The 24474-nt window shown below is 39.4% G+C and overlaps 1 protein-coding gene across 8 annotated transcripts in view; it reads left to right on the top strand.

The window, feature by feature from the left end:
* Window positions 1-24474, top strand: part of AFF2 (ALF transcription elongation factor 2) — a 339493-nt gene that overhangs the window by 19607 nt on the left and 295412 nt on the right. The window contains exon 1 of one of the 8 annotated variants that reach the window (XM_071757998.1): window positions 16507-16611. The exons of the other annotated variants lie outside the window; for them this stretch is intronic. Coding sequence (XP_071614099.1) covers window positions 16589-16611 — 23 coding nt within the window. The 5' untranslated portion in view covers window positions 16507-16588. Of the gene's footprint in view, window positions 1-16506; window positions 16612-24474 lie in introns of those variants that run through there. 8 annotated transcript variants of the gene reach the window in all.

Below are 24474 nucleotides of genomic sequence, written 5' to 3'. Positions count from 1 at the left end.
AGGACCCTCTGACACAGCTTTGCAGAGATGCAGGTTATGCAAAGTGCTCTGATAGGGGATGGTGAGAAGCCTGGATCTTGCTTCCAGTTTCTAGAAGGCTTCTTGCTCTCAGGAACTGCATTCTAACTTCCTGGATTTCTGGCTTTCTTTACCAAAACAACCTGTGTAAGAGGCTTCCTGATGAAATTTACTGTAAGGGTGACAGAGCCCTGGAACAGGCTGCCCAGGGGGGTTGTGGAGTCTCCTTCACTGGAGACATTCAAAACCCACCTGGACACGTTCCTAGGGGATGTACTCTAGGGGGCCCTGCTCTGGCAGGGGGGGTTGGACTAGATGATCTTTCCAGGTCCCTTCCAACCCCTAGGATTCTATGATTCTATGGTACTTGAATTTCTCTTTATGGGAGCAACCAAGGGTTGGGAGCTGCAGGTCCATCACAGGGAAAACACAGCTGCATGTTCCTGACTTCCCTGTGGCTTAGTTGCTCAGTAGAACCTTTTGTCTTTCCAGTAATGCATGGACAAAGGACTTGAGAAATATAGGGCTTCCTCCAGGTGTAAAATACCTGGTGGTGTGTCCATTTTACAGGCACTGAAATGTGGTATTTGGGACTTGGCACATGTTCCTCTGCTACTCTTTGTCTGGGTTTTCTTCATGAGGAAATAGATCTCTGAGGAAGGACTGAGATGGGGATGCGATGTCTACAGTGAACATGTAAATTAAGCTGTATGGGTTGGTTTTCCTTTGAACTTGGGTTGAAAAGACGAGTGTGGGAAAACAAAATGTAACAAATATGTGACTGAAAATGCCTTAGAGTTGAGAGGCATGAAACATTGCTAGTTACAAAGCATTGTTAGCTGAAAAAGTTGTTTTTTTTTTCCTTTTCATTCAGTTTTATGTCCCACTGTAGTTGGGAGACGTAGCTCCAGTGTTTTTCTTTAAACAGGAGAATATTGGATTTCAGGCCACTCATCTGAAAGTTTTCACTTACAATCGTAACGAATGCTTTCAGCTGTATTTGTAAGAAATGTTTTTGGAGTACAGATGCTCTAGAGAAACAAATCTGTTTGAGGGCTATTTTACAACCAAAAGCCTTTGAGAAAATGCTTCTATCATTCAGAAAAGATCTGAAGCTGAGTAGGTATTGTGACTGTTGTATTAACTTTCATACAGCTAATCCTTCCCTCCTTGGTAGAACTCATGTGCTGCTTTTTAATTTTCTTCACCACATTTTATTGTTGATGTAATTTTAATGCAAAGGTGGATCTGGCACTATAAAGTGGTGCTTTGTTGCTTTTCCTCTGATGTCACAGTGATAGGAGGTCCAGCAGTTTTAATTTTATTTGGAATAATATTATATATATTCTGCACTTAAACTTGGATCTTGTGTTTAGCCCTACAAGTGAATATCCAGGGTAATTTCTTTGGGCTTTAAAATCAACTGGGTTTGGTGGGGTTTTTTTTGTTTTTTTTTTTAGCAGACTGTATTAGTATCTGGATTCAGACCCTAGAGCTTGAGTGCTTGGGTGTTACAAAGGTGGAAAATGGGGAGGGAGGTGGTGATCAAATCTACCACCCCGTTTAAAGGGTGGAGATAAAGCCTGATATACTACCCCACCTCTTCTTGATAAGGCTGCTTTGTCTGTGTAATGCTGTTCCTCCTCACCATGCTGAACTTCACCCATTGACATGAAATCCTCTCTCATAAGTGACTGGTGTACAAACCTACTCTGTGATTTCCAGGCATGTCAAGGGATTTAGTTGCACAGGCTTTTTCCTGGATTTGAAATTCAACTTTTGATAATAAAAGGAAGTATGGATCAAAATGTGTGATTCATCCTTTTTGAACCCATAAAATCCTGTAACAATAGCCAATAAGTTACATATATACATACATATATAGTATATATAATATGTGTTTGTAATATAAAAATTAATATAGTTAATATATATAGTATATAGTTAATATAGTTAACATAGTTAATTAATTTTATACTAATTTGAACTATATATATAGAATATATATAGTTAATATAGTTAATATATATAGCTAATATAGTTAATTTATTCAGACTGCTAACTAGTAGATGAAAAAAACCCACCACAAACCAGGAATCCTAAAGCCTATCTACTTTAAAAATAAAAAAATAAAATAAAAAAAAAAAAAGAGAGCTTTTTTTTTCCTGTGAATCTCAGATTTTTTTTTTTAAGATCAATCTTTTGTATAGGAAAATATATTTTCCTATAAAGTATACAATTTCAGCAATTTTATCTCGGTACCGGTGGAAAAAAAATAATTTAGAAAAAGAATGGAGGAGGGAAATTGTTTTGCTTTAAGAAATAAATCTGAGCATCTCTTAATAAACACTGGCATTACTGTGGTTTTTTTTATCTGTATGTACTTTCATAAAAGGTTCTTTTTAGTGCAATACACATTTGGTTAAATCCTGCAATACCTTAATGCCTTTCATGCTAGTGCATCCCAAGGCACTTTCCAATCTGTAAAGTTAGCATTAGAAATGCAGCACATAAAATTCCCTAAGACAATCCTTTTTAAAACACTGAATAAAACATCTAAACTGTTAAGTTTGGATTAAATGGCCCAGCAGTTGGTGCATTTTTTTTATTTTTTTTTTTCTTTTCTGCGGAAAATGTTTGAAACAAATGACTGAAATGAATAAAGGCTCTGTAAATAATATGACTTCAGATGATATTCATGAAGCCCAAAATCTGCCATCCTGCAAGAGGAAGTCTAGACATGTACAAAGTTCAGCTCTCTTAATTAAGAGGGAGCAAAACGCTGCAGTGAGTCAGAGCAATTTTAGAATCCAAATGCTGCTAAAAGGGACTCTTGTCAACCTCAAAATCTTATTTGTTTTGGAATCACTGGCTAAGGAGACTTGCTGGCTGAGGAGATCCATGTCTCTCTTAGGTTTGAATACAGTCCAGCCTGGTAGTGACCAAAAGCTGTTGCCATCTGATAACTCTTGGGTAGGCTGTGCAAAATAATTGTGGTCTCCAAGCAGTTCCCAGTGTCAGCTTCAAAAAAAGCCACCCCCACGCTTGGCACTAATTATTACCCTCTCTGGCAGCCCCAGAGAGGAGGCCAAGGTTTGACTGTGATTTCCCCTTTCAGTGCTTGCAGTGGTCCTGCTGCGAGTATTTGTGTCTGGTTTGTGGTTAAACGGTGTGTGCTCTGTTCTCTGCGGGGCTGCCAGCCTGGCATCTTTTATAAGTGCTGATTTTTATCATTAAGAAAACAAGATCCTTCATTGTCTTCTCACTTCACCTCTAGGTCTGCTGCAAACCGATTTTTTTTTTACATTGATGCAGTTTTATTTAAAAAAAAAAAAAAATAAGAAACCCAAGAAAGCAGCAGAACAAAACAAAAGCATTTGCAGGTATAAATTTTTTTTTTTTTTTTTGCAGGGTGAGACCAGAAAGAATCAGTAGTTTTAAAACCTGTTGTGGTTTTTTTTGTTTTTTTTTTTTTTTTTTTTTTGCAGGGTGAGACCAGAAAGAATCAGTAGTTTTAAAACCTGTTGTGGTTTTTTTTTTTTTTTTTTTTTTTTAAATTAAAAGAAATAAAACGTGTGCTGAAAAACACAACCAAGAATAACAGTGAGCTGATAGCAGTGGTGGAATACATAAAAGATAAAAAACAAAACAAAAAAAACCCCAGGATTATGCAGCCTTGGAAAGAGCCAACAGATGTTCAGGGCGGGTTAGAAAAACAACGTGATCAACAGTATGAAAGCTGCGACAGATCCAAACAAAACCCCAAAATAGATGCAATTCTAGAATAAGCCTGAAAAAGAGAAAACCATTACAGGCTTTCCTCAGCACAGCCGCTGGGCTCTGATAAAACAAGATTGAAACTTCTCAAAAAGGAAATTTATACCGATGTGGGTTTGCAGCTTCATTGCTGGAGACTCCTCACGCACCTCTGCCAGCGGGGAAATTGGGAACAGGATAAAAACCAGAAGTTTCAGGCAGGAAAGGTGCCTCAAGTAAGAGCTAATTGCTGACCTGTGACAGACTGGCACTTTCTTAGCAACTGGGAACGAAGCTGTTGTAGCACTTATAGTAGTTTTATTTTATTTTATTTTATTTTACTGGACAACTTGAGCTGGAAGGAAGTCTACATGGACCGTGCGGTTGTATAAAGTCACCTCTCTCACCTTTGATGTGGTGCTGTCAATTCTCATAAAATGCAGGACATCTGGAGTGCAGGTGAAAGCAGACCCCCATCAGGCAGTGTCAGGGATGCTGGTGTGGATCACAGCCACTGCTCTGAGGCTCAGATCAGTGTTACCATCAGACTTAACCATACTAAGGTCTTAGTGCTGTCCTAGTGCTGCAGAAATGGCTCGCTGGGGCAGATGTGAGGGCAGGCCATTTCTAGGGGGGTTGGGCTGGGATGAGCCTGATCATGTTCTTACTGATGTCCATAACAGCTTTCCCTTAGACACCTGTGAGCCTCCAAGTTGTTTCTCACCTAAAATGCCACTTAAAGAGGCAGAAGCTCCCACCCCAGAAGGAGTAAAGCCAGCAACATCTGCCAGTGCCTCAGAGAAGAGGGGACACCTGGCCTGGGCAGGTGTTGGCCATGGTGGCTACTTGCAGCCCCCCAGGTCTGGCAGGACCTCAAGGATGAGGGGTTTGGGGCCAACCTCACCCCAGCACCACAGGAGGGAGCTGAACTGGAGGCAAAGCTGGAGACTTGGGTGTCTTTTTCTTCAGGCTAAAGCTCCTGCTGCCTCTCCCAAAGTGAGACCACAGCAGCTGGAACCAGCCTGGGCCTCTCAGCTGTGACTCAAAAGTGCCATTTTTGATAAAACGTGTCCATGTCTGGTGAAGTTACTCTAAATTTGGTTAAGTTATGTTGCCCTGGTTTTATCATAACACTGGAAAAGCACAAGTCTGAAATATCTCAACTTAGTGTTATGGGAGATGATGCCCAGGTGGGTGCCTGCAGCTTGGGTCCCATGGTGCAGGTACCATGGTGGGTGAGGTGTGTTCTGGCTGCTGGGCTCTCACCAGCCTTCTCTGGGCTCCAGGAAATCCTCTCAAAATGCTAATTACCAAATCTACATTGATTTGTATAAATTATGCAAATCAAGTAGCAGTTGTGTATTGCTGGGGTTTAGGTAGTTTTCCTGCTTTACTTACAACTTCCCATTTGAGTAACACAGGTTTTATTTGTTACAAGAAATGGTTTTGCTCTAGAGGGTTTGGAAAGAAACTGGTGGTGGTAATCAGTTGTAGGTGACACCAGTGCAGTCTCTTAAGGTTGATTTAATAATATATTCTTCAGTGGAGAAATCCAGAAGGTCATTGATCTTATCTCACTAGTGTAGGGGGTTTGAACTGACGATTTTGCTGTAGGAGAGATGTTTGCAGAGGCATTGAAGTTATTGTGTGCTCTGTTATAAACAGGTCATTTATTTGTCTTTTTTCAGGAAACTGTGAAATTAGCATGGAATCATACAGAAGTGAAGTATTTCTCAGCAGTTGCCTTTGGACCTTGGTTTTTAGTGCTGCCCTGCTCTGCATCCCTGTGGCACTTGGCTGCTCTCCCCTCTCTGGTCTGGTGACATTCAGAGTCTTCCTTCAGTGGCACTTGGAGCAGAGCTTGGCTCAGGGCATGTGCTTCCAGAAGGAATCTTCCCAGATTAAAAGGTTAAAGACTTTGACACCAGATAATTATACAAAGAAAATTAATCTTTCCTTGGATCAAAATTATTGTGTAAAAGAGTGTGTAAATTATGGCGTGCAAGTTAAGCAATGGCTTTTATACTGAAATCTGGAATTACTGTGATGAAGGAGATGGTGTCAAACTGTGGTGCTTTATTCATTTTGGTTTCTCAGATCTGCAATGAATTAGGAAATTCAAATTTATAGCAAGTGGGGCTTTGTAAGCATTTCTCTGCAAGAATGAGGATGCTTTATGGAACTTCCATTGGGGTCATATTTATGCCATTATTCTAGCTAGGACTTCCAGTTAGAAAGTTCCCACATACGATTAATTCCACAGGCTTCTGTAAGTGTATTTTTCAAACTTTAAATGTTATTTCCATTTTCTCATTTAACTTGCATCATTGCCCTTCAGTGTTTGAAAAGGGATATGGTGATGTGCATAATGCAGTGTTTTGCTGATGAACCATAAAACCTTCCTAGCACTGTTTACCTTTTTTGACTGTATGTGAGTGTGAGAGGTTTGGAAGTTGGTGGTTTCTTTCCAAAGCATGCATAATTGTATTTTTTTTTTTTTTTTTTTTTTTGCTATTGCACTAGAGCACTAAGAGCCCAGTTTGAAGCTTCCTTGGAAAGAAAATTCAACTTCTTAGTATTGTATTTTTGGGACATTAAGAAAGCTTAACTGCAAGGGCTTAATTTTATTCCCGATTTATTATGAATTGGTCATAAGCATAATTTGTATTTGAGTTGCAACACTTCAGACAGAAAAGTATCATTGGTGCTGCAGAGCATGTAGTCTGCCTTGCAGGAAATCAAAGCCTCAAGTGTGGAGTCTTTCCAGGTGTATTTAAAGAATCATAGAATCATAGAATGGGCTGGGTTGGAAGGGACCTCAGAGCTCATCAAGTCCAACCCTTGATCCACTCCCCCCGTGGTTCCCAGCCCATGGCACTGAGTGCCACATCCAGGCTCTTTTGAAATATCTCCAGGGATGGAGAATCCACCCCTTCCCTGGGCAGCCCATTCCAATGCCTGATCACCCTCTCCAGAAAGAAATTCTTTCTAATGTCCAACCTAAACCTCCCCTGGCACAACTTGAGACCTCTTGTGCCCTCTTGTCTTGCTGAGAGTTGCCTGGGAAAAGAGCCCAACCCCCCCTGGCTCCAACCTCCTTTCAGGGAGTTGTAGAGAGTGATGAGGTCTCCCCTGAGCCTCCTCTTCTCCAGCCTCAACACCCCCAGCTCCCTCAGCCTCTCCTCATAGGATCTGTGCTGGATCCCTTCACCAGCCCAGTTGCCTCCTTTGGACCTGCTCCAGCACCTCAATCTCCTTCCTGAGCTGAGGGGCCCAGAACTGGACACAGGACTCAAGCTGTGGCCTCCCCAGGGCTGAGCACAGGGGCAGAATATTTGCTGTATCTATCCTGTGCTCTTTTGCAAACAGAGTGGCTCTTTCTGAACCTCTAGCAGTATGTTTCTGGTGAGGGGATAATGCAGATGGATCCTGGCAAGCTCCAGACCCACAGCCATTTCATCACATGGGGCTGTGCATATTGTTCATTTCCCTGGCAGTTCTTTTGTGGTGTCAGGATCCTTTCCTATCCTCTCCTAATTGGCTAAAGGAATTGTTTCAAACACAAGATATTTTGAACTGGCCTAATTACTTGCTCAGCAGCCAGTAACTTTGGGAATTATTTTCTTTGTGAGTTCGAGATACAAATTGGGATGTCTTTCCATTTGTTTAAAAAAAAGATGAGGCCAATAGGAGAAAAAAGGATCTTTACTCGTTTTCACTGAGCAGTGAAGTTTGAATATAGAGCTTGCAATTGAAACAATTTTTTTCCAAAGCCTTTGAGGGCTGTTTCTCAGTCTAGTGTAAACAATTTATTGTTAAAGTCCTAGAATATTTGCATTTTAATGAAAGACAATTTTAATTAAATACAAAACTTTAATCAGAAAAGCAGAGTTTATGCAGATAGTGTACTTGCATGTTAAGCAAGCTTACTCTGAGGGGACCTCTGCTCTGTGTAACACTGGTTTGTTTGGTAGTTTAACAGGAAAGTTGTAAATCCATCTTTGTTGACTAAGTTACCTACAAAGTAATCTCCCTCCTACATCTTTTACATTGCAGTAAGGTGTTCCTATAGCTAATTAAGCAAAAGTGATGGAGAAAAGGGGCAGTGAGCTGAAAAAAGTTGACTTTGAAGTCAAAAGAATACCTGTAGAGGTAAATGTTAAATTTACTGTTGCATTTTTAAATGCTCCATTTCAGTGTTGTGTTGAGGTTTTTTAAAAAACTTCTTTAAAATAGTTTTTTTTTTTAAAGTTGGCAAGACTATGACCATTTGATGTCAGATGTCACATCTGGATTTTCTGTGCTTAGGAGTGCTATCAGACTGATGCTGTAACTGGTTGGTTTTGCTCTGCATACCTGGAGACTGGGAGGAATCCTTCCTTGGTGACCTGTGAACTGGTGTTCTGAGAAATACAATGGTAGCCCAGCTCTGAGGCATCATTGATCTATGCTTGTTATATGAGCTTATTTTTATACAGTTTTATAAAGTTTTTTATACAGTTTATAAAGTATTTTACAATGTTTTAGTGCCCCTTCTATCTGTCTTTTGGAATACACTCACTTCTTTGTAAAATAACAACAATGAGCTAAAATAAAAAGCAGTCATCATATGAAAAGAGAATATTTCATGTTTACCCATAGCTACGTATTTTGAAAGCAGTATCTCTAATTAAGGTCTCCTCACTGGCAAACTGCTCATAAAAAATTAGAATGCAGATGTCACTCAAGATCTGTATAAGAAGGAGACTTCAGCTATGATATACTGTAATATTGGCATTGTGTTTTAATTCAAAATGGTTATATAGCACGCATACAAATTTTTTTTTTTTTTTTCCTTAGGCCTAGTGTTACTTGTGGTAATGGCAAAGCAGTTAATATATTACCCTTGCTAACAGGAAAAGTGCTGCATATAAATATTTTTAGTCAATAATGTATTTTAAAAAAGGTTTTTCAGTGGGATCAGATTTATGTTGTCAGAAAAATTTATTCAGCTGACAAGTGCAGATGCCCAGCACATCGTATATTCTAAGATTTACAAAGCTGTTTCTTCCTGGCTGTCAGTTGGATGTGGTTATATGAGGGTTATGTAGAGACCTGGGGAGTCAGTGTGGGAATCCTTTTGTGCAAAATCCTGCCTTAGATTTGGTATGATCCAATAAACCTCTGCCTCTACATGTCCATAGCAGCTTCTGGTAGGTCAAGAAGGGGCAGAGCACTGGAGTCAGAATCTGTGGTATGGATCTGAGAACAGAATTTTGCCTGAAGCATTTGAGATTTTCCTTCTATATTAAATGGGCCATTTTCTTCCCTGCCTTCCTTGTGTGTTGCTGCCAGCTTCAGTTCATCTGGGTGAAAGTTGGAGCTTGCTCCTTTGGTTTCCACAGATAAAAGGTACAGGATGAGAGTGATCATGCATTAGGTTTTGCTGAGTGTGCATGTTTCAACCACTGTTAAAGAGCTTGTGTTTTGTTTATTGTAGAAAATATGTATAGAAAGAGAAAAATATGCTTGAATAGAGATTATGTGTTGCATAGAGTAGCCAAATAATGAGTAAAAAATAACAATGCTGCTAGAATCTAGTTTAAAACTAATGGTCACCAAAGAGTTGAAATTCAACTCCTTTGCAAATTAAAAGCCTTGAAAATATTTAAAAAAGCCAACACCCACTTGTTTTTACAGTTCTAAGATCTTTTGTTAACTTGTTTCATCAGTCTTCATACCTTTTGATGGAGCCCTATCCAGTTACACTCAATTTGTTCAAAGAAATATAATTCATTGAATGGAATCTCTTCTCCCAAGGTGGAGTGATGTAGCTAAAGCCAATGAAGGTTTTTAGCTGCTTTATTAGTCTGATTTGGACAATAATTTGGTATAGGGGGTGTCAGGAAGTATTTGACATATCTGTGCTGACTTTGAGGTAATCCATCAATTTTCTCAAACAAAGAGCTGGAAATTTTGGGTTTTTTTGATCAAAAGGTCTAAAGTACGCTGATTTTTTCACCCTCCTTTTATATCCTTTCTGAATAATTCTACTTATCCAATCAGCTTAAAATTTGCACTACAGTTAAATAGCAATGCATGATTATACCTGATGATACACTTCTTTTTTTTTTTTTTTTTAAAAGAAAAAGGATCTAATAACAGGATTCTGTATTGATTGTGTTGCTAATTCTGCCTGTAGCCCAGACTGGCAGAAGGCAGGTAGCTGAATTGTATTTAAGGGTTTTATTGTGATGTGACTAAGATGGATGTGACATGGTCCTCTATTATTCGTTTGAGAGTGTGGACACTAATGAAGCCATTAGCTGAGCTAAGGCAAGTGAAGAAAATAGCGAAATTACCATTATTCTGAAGCCATTAAGTTGTAATCTGCCACTTTCTCTCCTTACTCAAAAAGGCATCTTCTTTTTAAGGCCTCCCTGACTGTCCTTTAAAGATTCATTAATTCATTAACTTTCCAAAGGAGATGGAGGAAACACAATTGAAATTTTAATCAGCTCAGCGTGTCATATTATTAACATTTTGAGTGTATCTGTATTCACTGTTGCACCACATCAGGTTAAGGTTAAATAAACTACATTACAGCAAATAATGTTCTGTTTCATACCGTAAAACATAAAATGTTGAAGGCAGGAATTGGTTTCATGGTTAAATTAAATTACGATACAGAGCTCATATTATAAATTCTGTTATTCAAATGTATGTTCTTTGGTGGAAATGCAATACTACCTCCATGTTATCAACATTATTTTCAAAATAATCACCCTTAGCCTATTCTATTTGAAAGGATATAGAAAGCACTACAAAATTTTTTTTTTATAAATATCTGCTTTTACTATATACTCACTTATAATCAGTGCTTTTATTTTAAATTCTATCGAGTGACTGACTGACTTTAATTCCTCTCTTCTAATGGGTCATTCAGACATTATATACAATTACAGCTGCAAAATTTTCTCTTTATTATTACTTTCATTAAGACTCGAGTACTGTTCTTAGCTATCTCAACTTTAATAAAAGAAAAAAAAAATTCCTTTTTTTTCCTTTTGCATCAGTTGCATTGGAGCATCCTGGAGCACAGTAAGCAGCTTTTGTTCTGTGCTGCTGGAACTGTTTGAGACACAGATCAAAATGGATGAGCCCTCTTTCTTAACAAGTAAAATAATTCTTTTTTCTGGGGAAAAAAGCCTTATAGTATAATATTGGGCTTTCTATCAGTGGTTTTATTAATATGCCTCAATTAAAAGAAGCCTGAGGTTGAAACACTTTCTGGAAGGTGCCTCCTTTAAGGGATTGCTTGAAATCCTTTGAAACTGTTCCAGGGATAGGGTTTAGGGCTTACACATGGACAAGGATAGAAAAGCTGTAGGAATAATGAGTACAGGGATGCTGACAGCCTGGATGTTGGAGGAAGATGAGGCAGGAAGATGAATGGAGGATAGTGGAGGCCTGAATGTGCTGGTGCTTCTGTGACCTTAAAGTTCATCTCCGGGTTCATCAGATTTCTTCTTCTTCTTCCAGTAATTTTATGTTCCAGAACACTTTTTATTTGCTTCTGGACAGTTTTGTCCTTGTGCTGTATCACAGAACTTTTTAAGCAGTGCTATAACAAAGGCTGCATAGCTTGATGGTAGTGTTTATGCTAGGCAGGCAAGCCTGGTATAAATCTGAGGTGGTTTTCTTTTTTTTTTTTCCTCTAGCTGTGATAGTGTCAGTTTGATATATCACCTTTCATGTTGTGTTTGTACTTGAGGTCAGGAAACTTCTGAGTTGTGCGTATCATCAGCCTTGTAAATACAAAGTAGCCTTTGGCACCTTACTGTGGTGCCTTGCAGTGGATTTGTCAAAACAAAACAAAATCCCCTCTTTTGTTTTCCCCCGGAGTCAATTAAGCTCAGGATGAAGCAGTTAGTGACACCGTGGATAGTAGCTGAAGCGTTACATGTTAACTTGCTTATCACAAGTCCTGGCATCCAGTTTTTTCCAGTATCACTGTCCGGCTTCACTGATCCATCCTGCTTTCTGCAGGGCTTGGGGAACTCCCTGAAACTTCTTTGCAGATTTTTGAGGTTCCAAAAGGCACTCGCCTAAAAAAACTGATTCTGCTGTCTCAGTGCTAGAAGTCTCTCAGGGCAGGACCTTTCCCCTTTTGCCTGTGGGCAAACCCTGTGGTCAGGGAAGCAGAGCAGTTATTGTGCCTTGTGGTTACATCCTGCATCCCCTGCTGAAGGGACATGTGCCAGCTCCCCTGCCCTGTGCTGGCTGGTGGCTCTGGGGACACACCAGCTTTGCCACTTTTAGAAGCATCCTGCACATTTATCTAGGGATGCATCATCCACAAACAAGCCCTGGGAGTGTGCTAGGGAGGGTTCTCAGGCTTTAGAGAACTCAAATTATCTGTGCATGATGTGTATACACAGTTGCAAGTGCTGGTGTTGTTTCCATGCCATCTGATAATACATACATGCATTATGTGTACATGTATACATGGTATGGCATGTATATCATTATGTGTGTACAGTATACATGTATTTTCTCAAGAGGCTTCTTTGCAGCACCACACAGGATGATGTAGTTCCAGCTGGTTTCTCCATACACTTGGAAAACAAGCTGGTGAGCTGGGGTTTCTCTAGGTTCAGAGCAGTAGTTTAACTGATTTTCTGTCTCTTGGGTTTCAAAATGTCCCCTCCTATAGTTAAGTACATATAACTTTATGATATGAAATAATCTAAATGGACCTAAATATCTAAATAGTCTGAACAGAGCGTTTGCTATTGTGCAGGAAAAGTTTCTTTTGACTCCCTTCTCAGGTCAGCTCATTCATTTTGGTGCAGCTGCAATGGCACAGCAAATGCAGCTCAGGTGTTCCCATATCAGTGCTGGATGTCAGATACAAGCTTTTGAAAGTGGCTTCCATGGATAGGATTAGATTTTAGACATGTTCTGAATAGGAAAAGGAATTCAAGATCCAAGGGAGAAAAATAACTGCTTGCTTCAGATGCAGCAGAATCTCACTTCTGTGTTGCTGCTGCTGAGATGAGTAGCTGGTCATTACACATCAGTAGATTAAGAACCTACTGTTGTTTTGGGATGGGGTTTCCAGACCTGTCTTCTGACAATTAAGGTTTTTAACCCAGTCACATCTGCTGTGATGTTCTTTGCTTGAACAGAGCTTTCCTCCCATCTCCTTTCACTGTCTGGAGATTAGCAAAATATATTTGAGTACTGTAGAAGATCCAGACATCCTGGCCAACAACCAAAATATGCTCTATATTTAATACTGCCTCAAATTTCTCATAAATGGGCTGTCATTATTCTAGTCACAAATAACATAGGGAGGCTTTGAGATAGACTTTGTCGTATGGTTATGAGTTCTTTTGTGAATAAAGCCAATCCTCAGGAGTGAGCATGAGTAATAGGTGATTCTGAAAAATGAGGAATAGGACCGTGTTTTGAAGCTGGGGAAAAAAAAAAACCACATGTAATTTATTTATTTACTTCCATTAGTCTGTACTTCTCCGTGCACTGAAAAAATCCAGAACATAAGAACTTATTGCAGATCTGCAAAGTCCTCTACAGTGAGGACTGCTCTTAGTTATTGCTCTCAGCAGCAATAAATGTAATAAACACAAACCTCTCATGGCAGCCTCATACATCCCTCAGTCTGTGACTTCCCCAGTGCCCAAAAACCAGATGAACTTTGCAGCCAGCCTGAAAGGGGTGATCAGCAAACTCTGGGTCTTCAGACTTGAGGCAAAGATCAGTGTCCCATGTTCTTCATGGAAAGTACTCTGTCATCTGTATTTTCAGGGAGCTTTGTTGAAATTTTTGCCATTTTCCATATCAGAAAGATTTTTTTAGTAGGCAAAATCCAAGCTAGCAGGACTGTTTGGAGCTCTAAAAAAGCTTGCATCAGAATTAAATCAGCCACCTCTACAGACTTTGGAATAGCAGTGGCATGTGTGAAGTGGGAATTGGCTGAGGGAGCTGGGTCTCTTTAGTTTGGAGAAAAGGAGACTGAGGGGTGACCTCATCAATGTTTTCAAATATGTAAGGGGTGAGTGTCAGGGAGATGGAGTTAGGCTTTTCTCAGTGGTGACCAGTGATAGGACAAGGGGTAATGGGTGTAAATTGGAGCATAGGAGGTTCAAGTTGAATATCAGAAAAAATTTTTTTACTGTAAGGGTGACAGAGCCCTGGAACAGGCTGCCCAGGGGGGTTGTGGAGTCTCCTTCACTGGAGACATTCAAAACCCACCTGGACACGTTCCTAGGGGATGTACTCTAGGGGGCCCTGCTCTGGCAGGGGGGGTTGGACTAGATGATCTTTCCAGGTCCCTTCCAACCCCTAGGATTCTAGGATTCTATGATTCTATGATTACAGAAATGGGTAGCCCCAGGAGTGTACACAAGTACCTTATATCAAGGTGAAACACACAAAGTGTGGCTGAATCTGGAAAAAATAAAAATTAAAAACTCAGTTATGTCTTTCCTGAGTCTCTCCTATGAAAACTCAGACCTGTCTTGGTGGCCCCACCATTCCTAAGTTTGACATCCCTTGGTAAAAGAGAGGTTTGGGGGTTTTAATGTCTCCTCCTGGCTTCAGGCATGTGTAGGGAGGGATCTCAGTGTTGTGGAGTCTCTCACCTGAGTGTTTGAACTTAGGAAATGCAATCTCTGGGAGATTGGTCTGAGATGGAAATATATGTGAATAAACAATGCTTATGATTCAATTCTCCCTCTCCTGGTCAGATCAGGTCCTTCTCACAGCCTTCAAATACAGAGAGATTAGGTGCTTCTCTTCGTTTGCTGTAACCTGCATCTTTAGGATGTTCCTGGTACACCCAGGATTTAGTGGGGAAGTTACTGATAGTTCTTGAAATACATATATTGACTTCTTGCCAGACTGCAAGTGGACAGATTGGAGATCTGAGCTGAACTGCAACATTCTTTTGAATTGTATTAACCTTACTTATACACCCCTGCCTTAAATGTTTCTAATTTGTCTCTGTTCAGGTGTAAAAGTATTACTGAAATGTAGCTCTCTTTGTCATCCTCCAGACACTCCTCTTGACTCCAGTGTAAGCCCAGTTGTTTTTAAAAGATGCTGCAGTGTCATTGACTTTGATAGCATTGCTCTAAATGAGGAGAGTAGGACTTGTACCTCTCTCTTATAAATCCTACTGTTTGGTAAGAAAAGTCCTGAGAATTTTGTTGAGTGATAGTGAAGTCTCCCCAGAAGGCAAAAAAGCCAAACACCAACTTTAAAAAAATTGCACAAATCTGCAGGATTAAGCATTCCAAAATCAATTCTTAATTATTGTTTCATTGATTTCAGATACATATTAAAAAAAAAAAAAAAAAAAAAAAGGAAAATTATCAGGGATTTTTTTACAGGGGGCTTAGCAGCCATTTTCTGTCAAAGTGGATAATAAAGCAATACCAAAATTCTGCCAGGGACAAATCCACTGTACACCTAAATGCCTTTTGTTCAGTTTTATCACAGAGGAGCAGAAATTTTACTTTATTAGTTTTTCTGGTTTATTTCACACGTTTTCTGTTGTATACATAATTTTGGAGTGCTACTAGCACTTATTTTCATTCATGAGAATGAGAAAATGGTGTTTAAGCTCCTGTTAAATACTAAAGCAATAAGTTTAATTGCTTATTATGTATTTCTAAGTAGTTAGTGTCCTCTAAGAATCGGCTAAAGATTTTCTTCACACAGATCTTGACTCAAAGATTGTCCTTTAGCTAGAAAATATTGATTTGCTTTTGTTTGGCCCCTGTGGAGACCACCTTATCTCTGAGACAGGGTTTTGTTACAATGAGAGTTGACAGAATTCAGATTTTGCCAGGTGAATTCTGTCACAGGCAGTAAAATGTTAAACAATCACAGTAATAAAATATGATATTAATCTTCATTTTGTTTAAAAAAAATAATCAAAGACATTTTTTAAATGATTCAGAGATTCTGGGGCGTTGAGGCTTATTGAAGTCATTCATGCTAATTGTCTCATCTGCTTAGGATGTAATTTGTCTTCTATGAATATCAATTCCTACATTAATTTAATAAAAATAATTAATAGCCAAACAATTAATAATGAGAGAGAGATTCCAAATTGAAAAGAACTTTAAAAGATGTTTAAATATATTCATCATTACTAAGACAGAAAATAAATATTTCATTACATTTGAAATTATGTTATCAGAAAAATGATATGAACAACTCATGCAAAATTACATATTTTTGTTATGCAGGTCAAGATTATTATTTTCTTAGCAGGTCAGGGATCAGACTCGTGTGCCATGCTTGAGTCATTGTGAAAGCTTAGTAGAAGGGTCCTGGGCACAGTTGGGCAGCCAAGATTATTTAAGTGAAGTGCAGTGGCTGCCTGGCTGATGTAAGCAGGGAGATAGGTGCCTTTGAAGAGTGATTCAGCAGCTCTGGGTGCTGACTAATCACTGGATTTAGCCACTAGCAAATGCAAGATCCCCAGTGATGTCTGAGCTCCTGCCTTTTAGGGCTGGCACAAAGCTCTGACTCAGGGTTGTATCTTCCCACTAATGATCTGGTCCCTACAGCCCTCTTCTGATGCTGGATAGCTGAGCTTATCTTGTTTGCTTAAAACTAGCAACCCCCTCACCAAAATGTACTTAATAGTACTTCGGGGCTTTTCTGTTAGAACCTGGAGGTAGCATTGTGTCAGGGCACCTTGAGGGAGCTGAGGCTTCTGCCCTCGCCTGGGAGAGGATATCCTGGAGAAAATGACCTCTGTGCACCTGGCTGAAGATGAGCTACAACACAACTGAAAATGCCCCAGTCACAACACCTGAAGTAAGTCTGATCCTATAGCCTGGGGGCCTGGGATTCACCTGAGGGGGTTGGCTGGGTGTTTGGTCTGAAGTGTTAAAAGGTTTTCTATCAGGTAGGAATTGGAGAACATAACCAGGATCACTACTTCTTTAGTCTTGGCTGACAGATGCCAGCTGCTGTTGTAACAGGGGAGTGTACTCATTGCTTGTAAGGTTCAGCAGGAATGATGGTACCATGACTTCCACACCATCATGGGTTGCTTTGCATCTGAAGCACCGGTTGCTTCCCAGTGTCATTTGCTGCTTTTGGTTTGATCTTTCCCTCTGCTGAGGGAAGGATGTTAAATAGGTGAAGGTGGATTATGCAGATGTGGAGGCAGTACCTGAGAACCTGTCTTTGGCTCCCCAAACCTGCTGTGTCCATCTGTGCTCTCAGGAATACTTGTGACATGGTGATGTGGAAGGTTAGTGGTGGGATATGACCTGCCACACGATTTAGCTGCTTTGTCTCTTGGTGCTGATGTCTTCCTTGGGTCAACAAGGAACAGTACACCCTTGGTCACCTCTTTTCTGAATATTTTAGGACACTTGCCTCAAATATTCTTCCCCATCAGCGTTCTGTCTCTCACCATACTTCAGAGAATTACCCCACCAAGCAAATTGGTGGTCTCCATGGGCTTGTTCTGGGGATGTTATTTATTTTCCTTATTCCATGTGTGCCTACAGGCTATAACAGAGCTGGCATAGTTTGGCCATTCCAGTTCTATAGGAATAGTCTGATGTGCTGACACAGTGGACATGGTAATGCTGTTACCTTTTATATGTGGATATCTGAGCCAGGGGTAGTTCAGAAAGCTTGAAAGGACAAAGAGGGTAATGAACCTTGGATATTTTTTTTTTTTTAGGCATCTGTAAAATATCCTCAGCCAAGACACTGCCAATTGGAGGTGCATTTCTTCATTCACTTTCAATCTGACACAGACACAGCCTGCCAGGACAGATGCTTTTCTGCCATCCCGTCTCACCCCAGCACTGCATTTGTTCTCTCTGCCTGGTGCTGGTAGTGGCTCTTAGGATTTCATGTTGTGAATCAGATGAAGCAAGTGATCCTGCTGAAAGCATTCTCACTTTATTTTTTTTTTTCTTTGGTGGCAGGGGGGAAGGGTGGGGTAGGAATGGGAGGGAGGGAAATTACTTTTCAGCCAGATTAATTTCCTGGCCTGTCTGTGCAGTCACATGAATGCCATGGCCAACACAAGGAAGAGAGCAAAATTACTGCTAAATTAAAATGTTCGTGGACTGCCATCCTTAGATAGAAAAGAATAAGTGTGATTACTTTGTCAATATTACTTTGTGCTAGGTTTTGACACACGATAGGCTAGGACCATATGTCTGTAATCATTATTCACTCTTGAAATGTAGAGCAATCATCAGGCATGTTTTGTGGCTTCTCTGAATATGGATTTGTATGTATGTATACTGTGGTATTCCTCGCTAGATGGAATACATTTATTGGTGGAAAAACATGACTTGACTTTGCACCACAATAGCCTTAGCATGAATGATTATGCTGCCTCAGTTTGATGCTGTTAGTGTCTTTTAATAATAATATATTGTTCTGAAGATGTTTTACCTGTTTCTCACTGCTGTAAGTCTGCTGTTTGCAAAGGGTGAAGATGCTTAATAACTCAGTGGTCTGTGCTGGCCCAGTGGCCATGGCTTCTAATCCTGCCATTGATTTTTTTACTGTGTATTTTTTCAGTTTCTGTATATGAATTTACCCATCACTAGGCTGAAGAGTCTAGTTTTACAGTTTTACAAAGGAATTTACATTAATGTAGCATAGCCATTTCATGTTAATGGTGCTACAATAGAAATCCTGTTACAGAATTCCAATTGGTCTTCAATGACCTGCATATTGAAAGAAAAAAAAATGACTAATTCTGGTATATATATTTTAATTCTGTAAACATAATCATAGTAGCTTGGTCATAAAGTGCCTGAAGCAGACAATTGCTTAAAATATTGCTTATGGTGAAGTAAAGTGTATATATTCTGGATAAATGTATACCCATTATAAATTACCAGCTTCAGGTAGATATTCCCATATTTTCTTAGTTTCTCGAGGTGCTATGACTTCAATGGATGTGGGAGGCAGGAGGGGAAATGTATTTCAAAGTATTAATTCAAAAAGTACTTAACTTGGTGAGTGGAGATCGTGTTTTCTATGCAAGGCTTTGCTACTTTCCTTTTTTAAGCCCTTTACACAGAATTCACTCAGTTTACATATATCTTTTTGCATATATACCAATAATGCTTTAATTTATGGGTGTTTGCTGTTGGGCTTTGTTTAAATGAGTTCCATCCAAAAGGAATCGGAGCCTTCTATTCTTGCAGAAATGAATAAACCACATGAGGTGAATTTTCATACAACCCATTTCAAACCTGGAGTTTTCAGGGTATAATTTAGATATTGCATTGGTGGTTTATGACCATATAAAGTGTAGGTGTGTAGGTAGGAGGTTAGATAGATGTACTCATAAATGGCTAGAAGCAAGGAGGCTGAGTATGGTCTCCAGCAGGGCGTATTTCAGCTCACAGTTTCCCATCTCTATCCTAAGGCATTAGATGTTACTAATTCTCTAAAAGCCAAAAGATTTGTTTTACAGAAGAAAATTCTGATTTGATTAAGATACCGCTTCAAGATCTAATGTTCCTTTAGCAAATCATGCCACGACTGGAAATGCACATGATTGGAAATAAACTGCATGTTATCTGAGAGAGAAAATGCCTCCTGATTTGGAATGATCCTAGAGAAGCAGTGTTTAGTGGAATGACTGTACACTTAGATTAATTGTAGTGCTGCTTGCAGGCGCCACTATAAACTTACTGGTGTGTCAGCACTTCTGCTGTTAACCCTGTGTTGCAAAAGTTTATCATTTGCCTCTTAAAAAGGAAGAAATCCTCTGTCTTCAATTCAGGCTTTGTGCTGCATGCAAAAAAAAACCAAAAAAACCCCAAAAAAACTTTCACTTCAGGCCTCTGGATAGCTGGAGAAATATTTGTATCTGTTTAATATTATGCTTTCTGCTCTGGCCATTTCGATGCAAAATTCAGCTGCAGCCCAGGCTGTGGTGTGGTCCCTTCAGATAGAAATAAAGGGCTGAGATATTTGGCCTTGATAATTGGAAGGTGCTAAGTATGAAGCCACCATTTTCCAATACATGGGTTAAGTTTGGCTTAATAGGTATTTATATGGTTAGTTGCAAGGAGTCCAAAGAATTGTTGAACACTGAAATAAGCCTTGAAAATGGCTTAAAAGGTTCTTTACACAAAAAACTTGGAAATACTCTAAAGAAGCTATTCTAATTAGTCATGTAAAGACTAGAGTTGTTTTTTTAACCATTCAGAATATACCATAGTCATAGAAGAGACAGTGACATTAAATAACTTCTTGACTAAGTCACCAGAATACTCTTTGTCCTCAATTTGCTGTTGCTGAGACAATCATAATAAATACTGAAAAAAAACCCAACTTGCTTGTACCTAGAACATCTCAACTTGAAAATGAGGAATCTGCTGCACATTTTTCTCAAAGTTTGTAGTCTCTTTTCCTCTCTTCTTTCTAATTTCCACTCTTTCTATTTGTATTTTGTGAGGTTATTTCTGAGCAGTGCTGGCAAGTGGCTCTTACCAAGAAGAAACGATGCCATAAATCAGGACCAAAATCAATGATAGTGTGGGGCTGTAGTAGTGAGATGTGGTTATGTGGGCCTGAGTATTTTACCTGCCTCTGAAGCCAAGAGTGAGGCCCTGGGTGCTGTTCCAACCCTTGGCTTCTAATTTACTGGCAAATATATATATACAGCTTGTCCATCTCTGCCTTAAAGATACCAATGTTAACTCCTGTTTTAATATGCCTTTCCTCATAATGCCAAGAGCAAAAAGCAAGTAGGCATTGATATTCAAGGTGAATTGCATAGGAATACAGAAAACATTTAATCCCTCCACCTTAATACGGGGAGGTTTAGGACTGGCAGGAATATCTGAGGTGCCTGGCAGCATGTTGGTTCCCTTCTTTTTCTTTCAAGCCTATGTTCTCCATAGGTGCAAAGAATTCAAAGGATACTGATAATAAAAGATCTGTTCTTCAGTTAAAGGAAGGTTTCTTTGCTGACAGCACCAGGGTCCTGACCATCCTGACTGGCCATTTTTGGCTGTAGTTACTGCTCTTCTCTGTGATAGGTGGCAGTATAAACAAGGAATGATTTGTACCCCTGGAAAAAGGCCACATGTGTAATGCCAAATATAAAATGAGAGGGCTGATATGAGTGCCTCCTGGACATGTCTTTCATTATCCTTTACTCTTCTCTTTCCTAATAGAATTTGGAGGAACCAAACACATGCTGTATGCAGGGTTTTATGAGAGTGCTTTGCCTCGGGCCCTTAACTCCTTTAGCTGGTCATTACCTGACCAGTAAAGACCTCTAAACGGGTCATTAATGCTTAAGTAATAAACTGTTTCACAAGACTGTCTAGTACAGAACCTCTTCTATCATTTTTACAGTTACTGTTTTATAGATAAATCAATGACCAACAACTGGATATTTTTGTTTTCCTACATAATCTTATAATAGCAGCCAGAGCAAATAGACATTGAGTTCAGTTCAGGAGAGCTGGAGATGGCCACAGATCAGTGGGAGTGACATGTAGGATAAGCCAGCAATAAGGTAAAGAATGAAGGCACATCCTGATGTAAGCAAAATAAAAAGTATCTGCTCGTAAAAGTGTGGGGGGTTTTTTAATTTCCCATGTTAGGAGTTGTACAGTTTCATTAAGGTGGCTTTTCTTCCCCTACTTGTCCATATAATGGACAAGTAGACATCAGAAATAGTCTTATGTTGAAAGAGAGAGATTTCTGAACTAATGATTAAGTTAAATCTTGCAGTCTCCTGTACCATGCATCTCTTGACCTGGAGTTTGGTGTGCAGTGAATGCTTTTTACATTTGCCATTAGAAGTTTGTTGTGGCACACATTTTTCTCCTGGTTCTCAACATGAAATTTGCAAGCCCTCCCCTTTGACCAGCATCTCCCTTAAAATAGTTTTCTGTGCATGAAGATGTGCAGAGCTCTTTCTCCCTGGAGATACAGAAATAGAAAATGTATAGTAGGTACCAAACAATTTTTGGCACATCACCAGTCATTTGATATTTCCACCTTTGTTAATATCATGTAAGTATCATTAGTATCATTAGCAGCATTCCATCCATTTAATTTGTCACAATGCTTGAATGTTCCAAAGTGGAATGAAATTTGATGCTGAAAATTGTTTGTGGGCACACGTAGTTTTTTTTTGTGGTAAAATGGAGCAAATCCTCTGCAGATTTATGGCTTCTAGTTGATTAGTGCCCACAGAGAAACATTTAATAATTATTTTTTTAAGAAATTGAAAATACATTAGTTGGGAGACAAATTATCTCTGACAATGTAATACAATTAATATTGTACAGCTGTTTCTCTGATGGAGCTAACTGGTCTGAAAACCTGTAACAGCATGTTTCTCTGTTCAGTTCTTCTACACTGAAATAGAAGTTTTGCAATTGGAGCTGCCATCTTGAATCTAACATGGAAAAATATTTTAATATATGAGAAGCTGCTTATTGAAAGAAACAATACAATAACTGGTTTTTTCTTTTCCTTCTCTTTTTGGGAAAAAAACGTATTTCTAAATAAAAGCCTTAACCAGACCCACCAAAGGCTTTGAGGTGGCTTCAGTCCTCCATATTAATGTTCTAGATCCTCAGAGATGTTAAAATGTTGATGTTGAAACTCATAACATCAGATCCAGTGGTACAAGAATTGTGTGCTGGTTACAGTTCTGTAGGGATGGATCTGACAAAATGCTTTGTTCAGTTTCCATCTCTCATAATATCCTAAGCACCTGCATAAGGATTTTAATTCAGTACAAGTTAAAATGTGCCAAAGCTACCACGGAACTAGAAAACCACGACCACTTCACAGATTGCAACTCTGCAATTATCCCCTTGTCATCTTTGCTGATAAGCAGGGAGTGCAGGTGCAGTAGCAGCAGTAGCAAAAGCAGTGTTTGTACTGAATGCTTCCATCACCTCTCTGGACAGAAGTTGTCCTGTGTGTGGCACTTTCTGTCTTAGAGCAACATCAGGAATCAATTTGGCCCCATCTGCATAGCCTAATATCATCAATCCCTATTCTCTCACTACCTAGACTAAGTGATTGGTGTGTGCATGAATATTTAACTCTCCAAGTAAATGTGTGAGTAAATATGTGTTGACTGCGAAACAAACTTATTTATGTGCTCAGAAAATGAGTGCCTGTTATTGTTTTTATATAAAAAAAGCATTGTATTGCATCATCGTTGTGTAAATAATGATTATTGCTCCCTTTTTCTCTGGTGGAACAGCAGATTCCATATAATATCTTTGTATTATTGCTTTCACTTCTAGCTGGTGTAGTCACTGTTAGTCTATTTGTTGTAAAGATTTTCTATCCTAATTTTTTAAAGTCAAACCTCTATTGGAGAAATTTTTCATGGCTCAACAGTTCTTAGGCTTTTTTATATGACTGAGTGCAAGTATATTTGCCTAGTGATTACAACAAGGCAGATACAATATTTACAAGCCATAGCAATTCCTGTGCAAATGCTGTCTCCAGAGAAAGGCACAATAGCAAAGCAAGCAAACATCACAGTTATCTAAATAATAAGAAGTTGCAGACATTTGGATGGGTGAGTCACAATGTGGATGGGAACCCTGGAGTTTGGGAGTAATTTATGGGGATGCTGAGGAGATGGATTTCACTTAAATACAGTAACTGCTGAAATATTTCTACGTTTAAAAGTCAACTAGTGGTTAAGTAAATATCCTCTTGACCCCTTTTAACTCTTGTGATCTGCCGTTGTTTTAAAGTATTTACTTTGAAATGCTTGAGTCATAAAATGACCCAGGAGAGATGGCTTGACAACAGATAGTTAATGCATAGGATTGAGTTCTTTAAAATTTAAACCCCGTGGTCAAATTAGATTTTTATCTAATCTATTGTTCTTTAATTGGATTAATGAGGTTATAAATGGAGGGCTGCGGAGTCTAAAAAACCCCAAACCAAACAATAAAAAAAAAAAAAAAACAAAAAAAACGCAAATTTGTTTCATACAGCACTGCAAAAAGCATTAGGGGAAAAAATTTAGAGAAGAACAGAGATTCCTTCTTGTTTCTATAGAAACCAATAGTGATCAGGAGGGGAGAGGATTTCTTTCAAGTGCACATTTTAGTGAGGCTGGCTCAGCAGCTCAGCGCGCTGGACGCCTGTGTAAAAAAAAAAAACAAAAAAAAACCCTCTAGTGGATTGGGATGCAGTGTTCCTCCCCCTGTGCTACCAGCTGGAATGAGGATAACACATCACTCGGAGTTTCTGGTTGGTACTGCTGTGGGCGTAGGGAGCTCTTTGCACTGCCACATCCCCCAGGGAGTGCAGCCTGGCAGGAGGGCTCCCTGCAGCTGAGCATCACTGAGGTGGCAAACCAGCCACAAGGGGAACTTGCAGACCTTGGATGTTTAAAAAGGGGGAGAGGCAAAAAGGGAGATGTTAAAAGGGAGATGTTAAAAAGGGGGAAAGGACAAAAGAAGGAGAAAAATACTGAAGGAGAAGTGTGGTGTCCTGTGTCAAAATGAACTACGCTAATTGCTTTGAAGCAATAATCTCCTTTGGTTTTCTCATGACAGAGTCATGGCCACTGAAATACTGTGTGTCAAAATGATTACAGCCAGGACTCGGTGATTTGGCTTTTTGAATCGTGATGATCTTCCTAGGAAGCTACATAATGCATAATCCCCTCTGCAACAGAAT

This window comes from Heliangelus exortis, chromosome 14 (genome assembly GCF_036169615.1).
Source record: "Heliangelus exortis chromosome 14, bHelExo1.hap1, whole genome shotgun sequence".
Classification (NCBI taxonomy): Eukaryota; Metazoa; Chordata; class Aves; order Apodiformes; family Trochilidae; genus Heliangelus; species Heliangelus exortis.
This window is presented reverse-complemented; position numbering and strand designations above follow the sequence as displayed.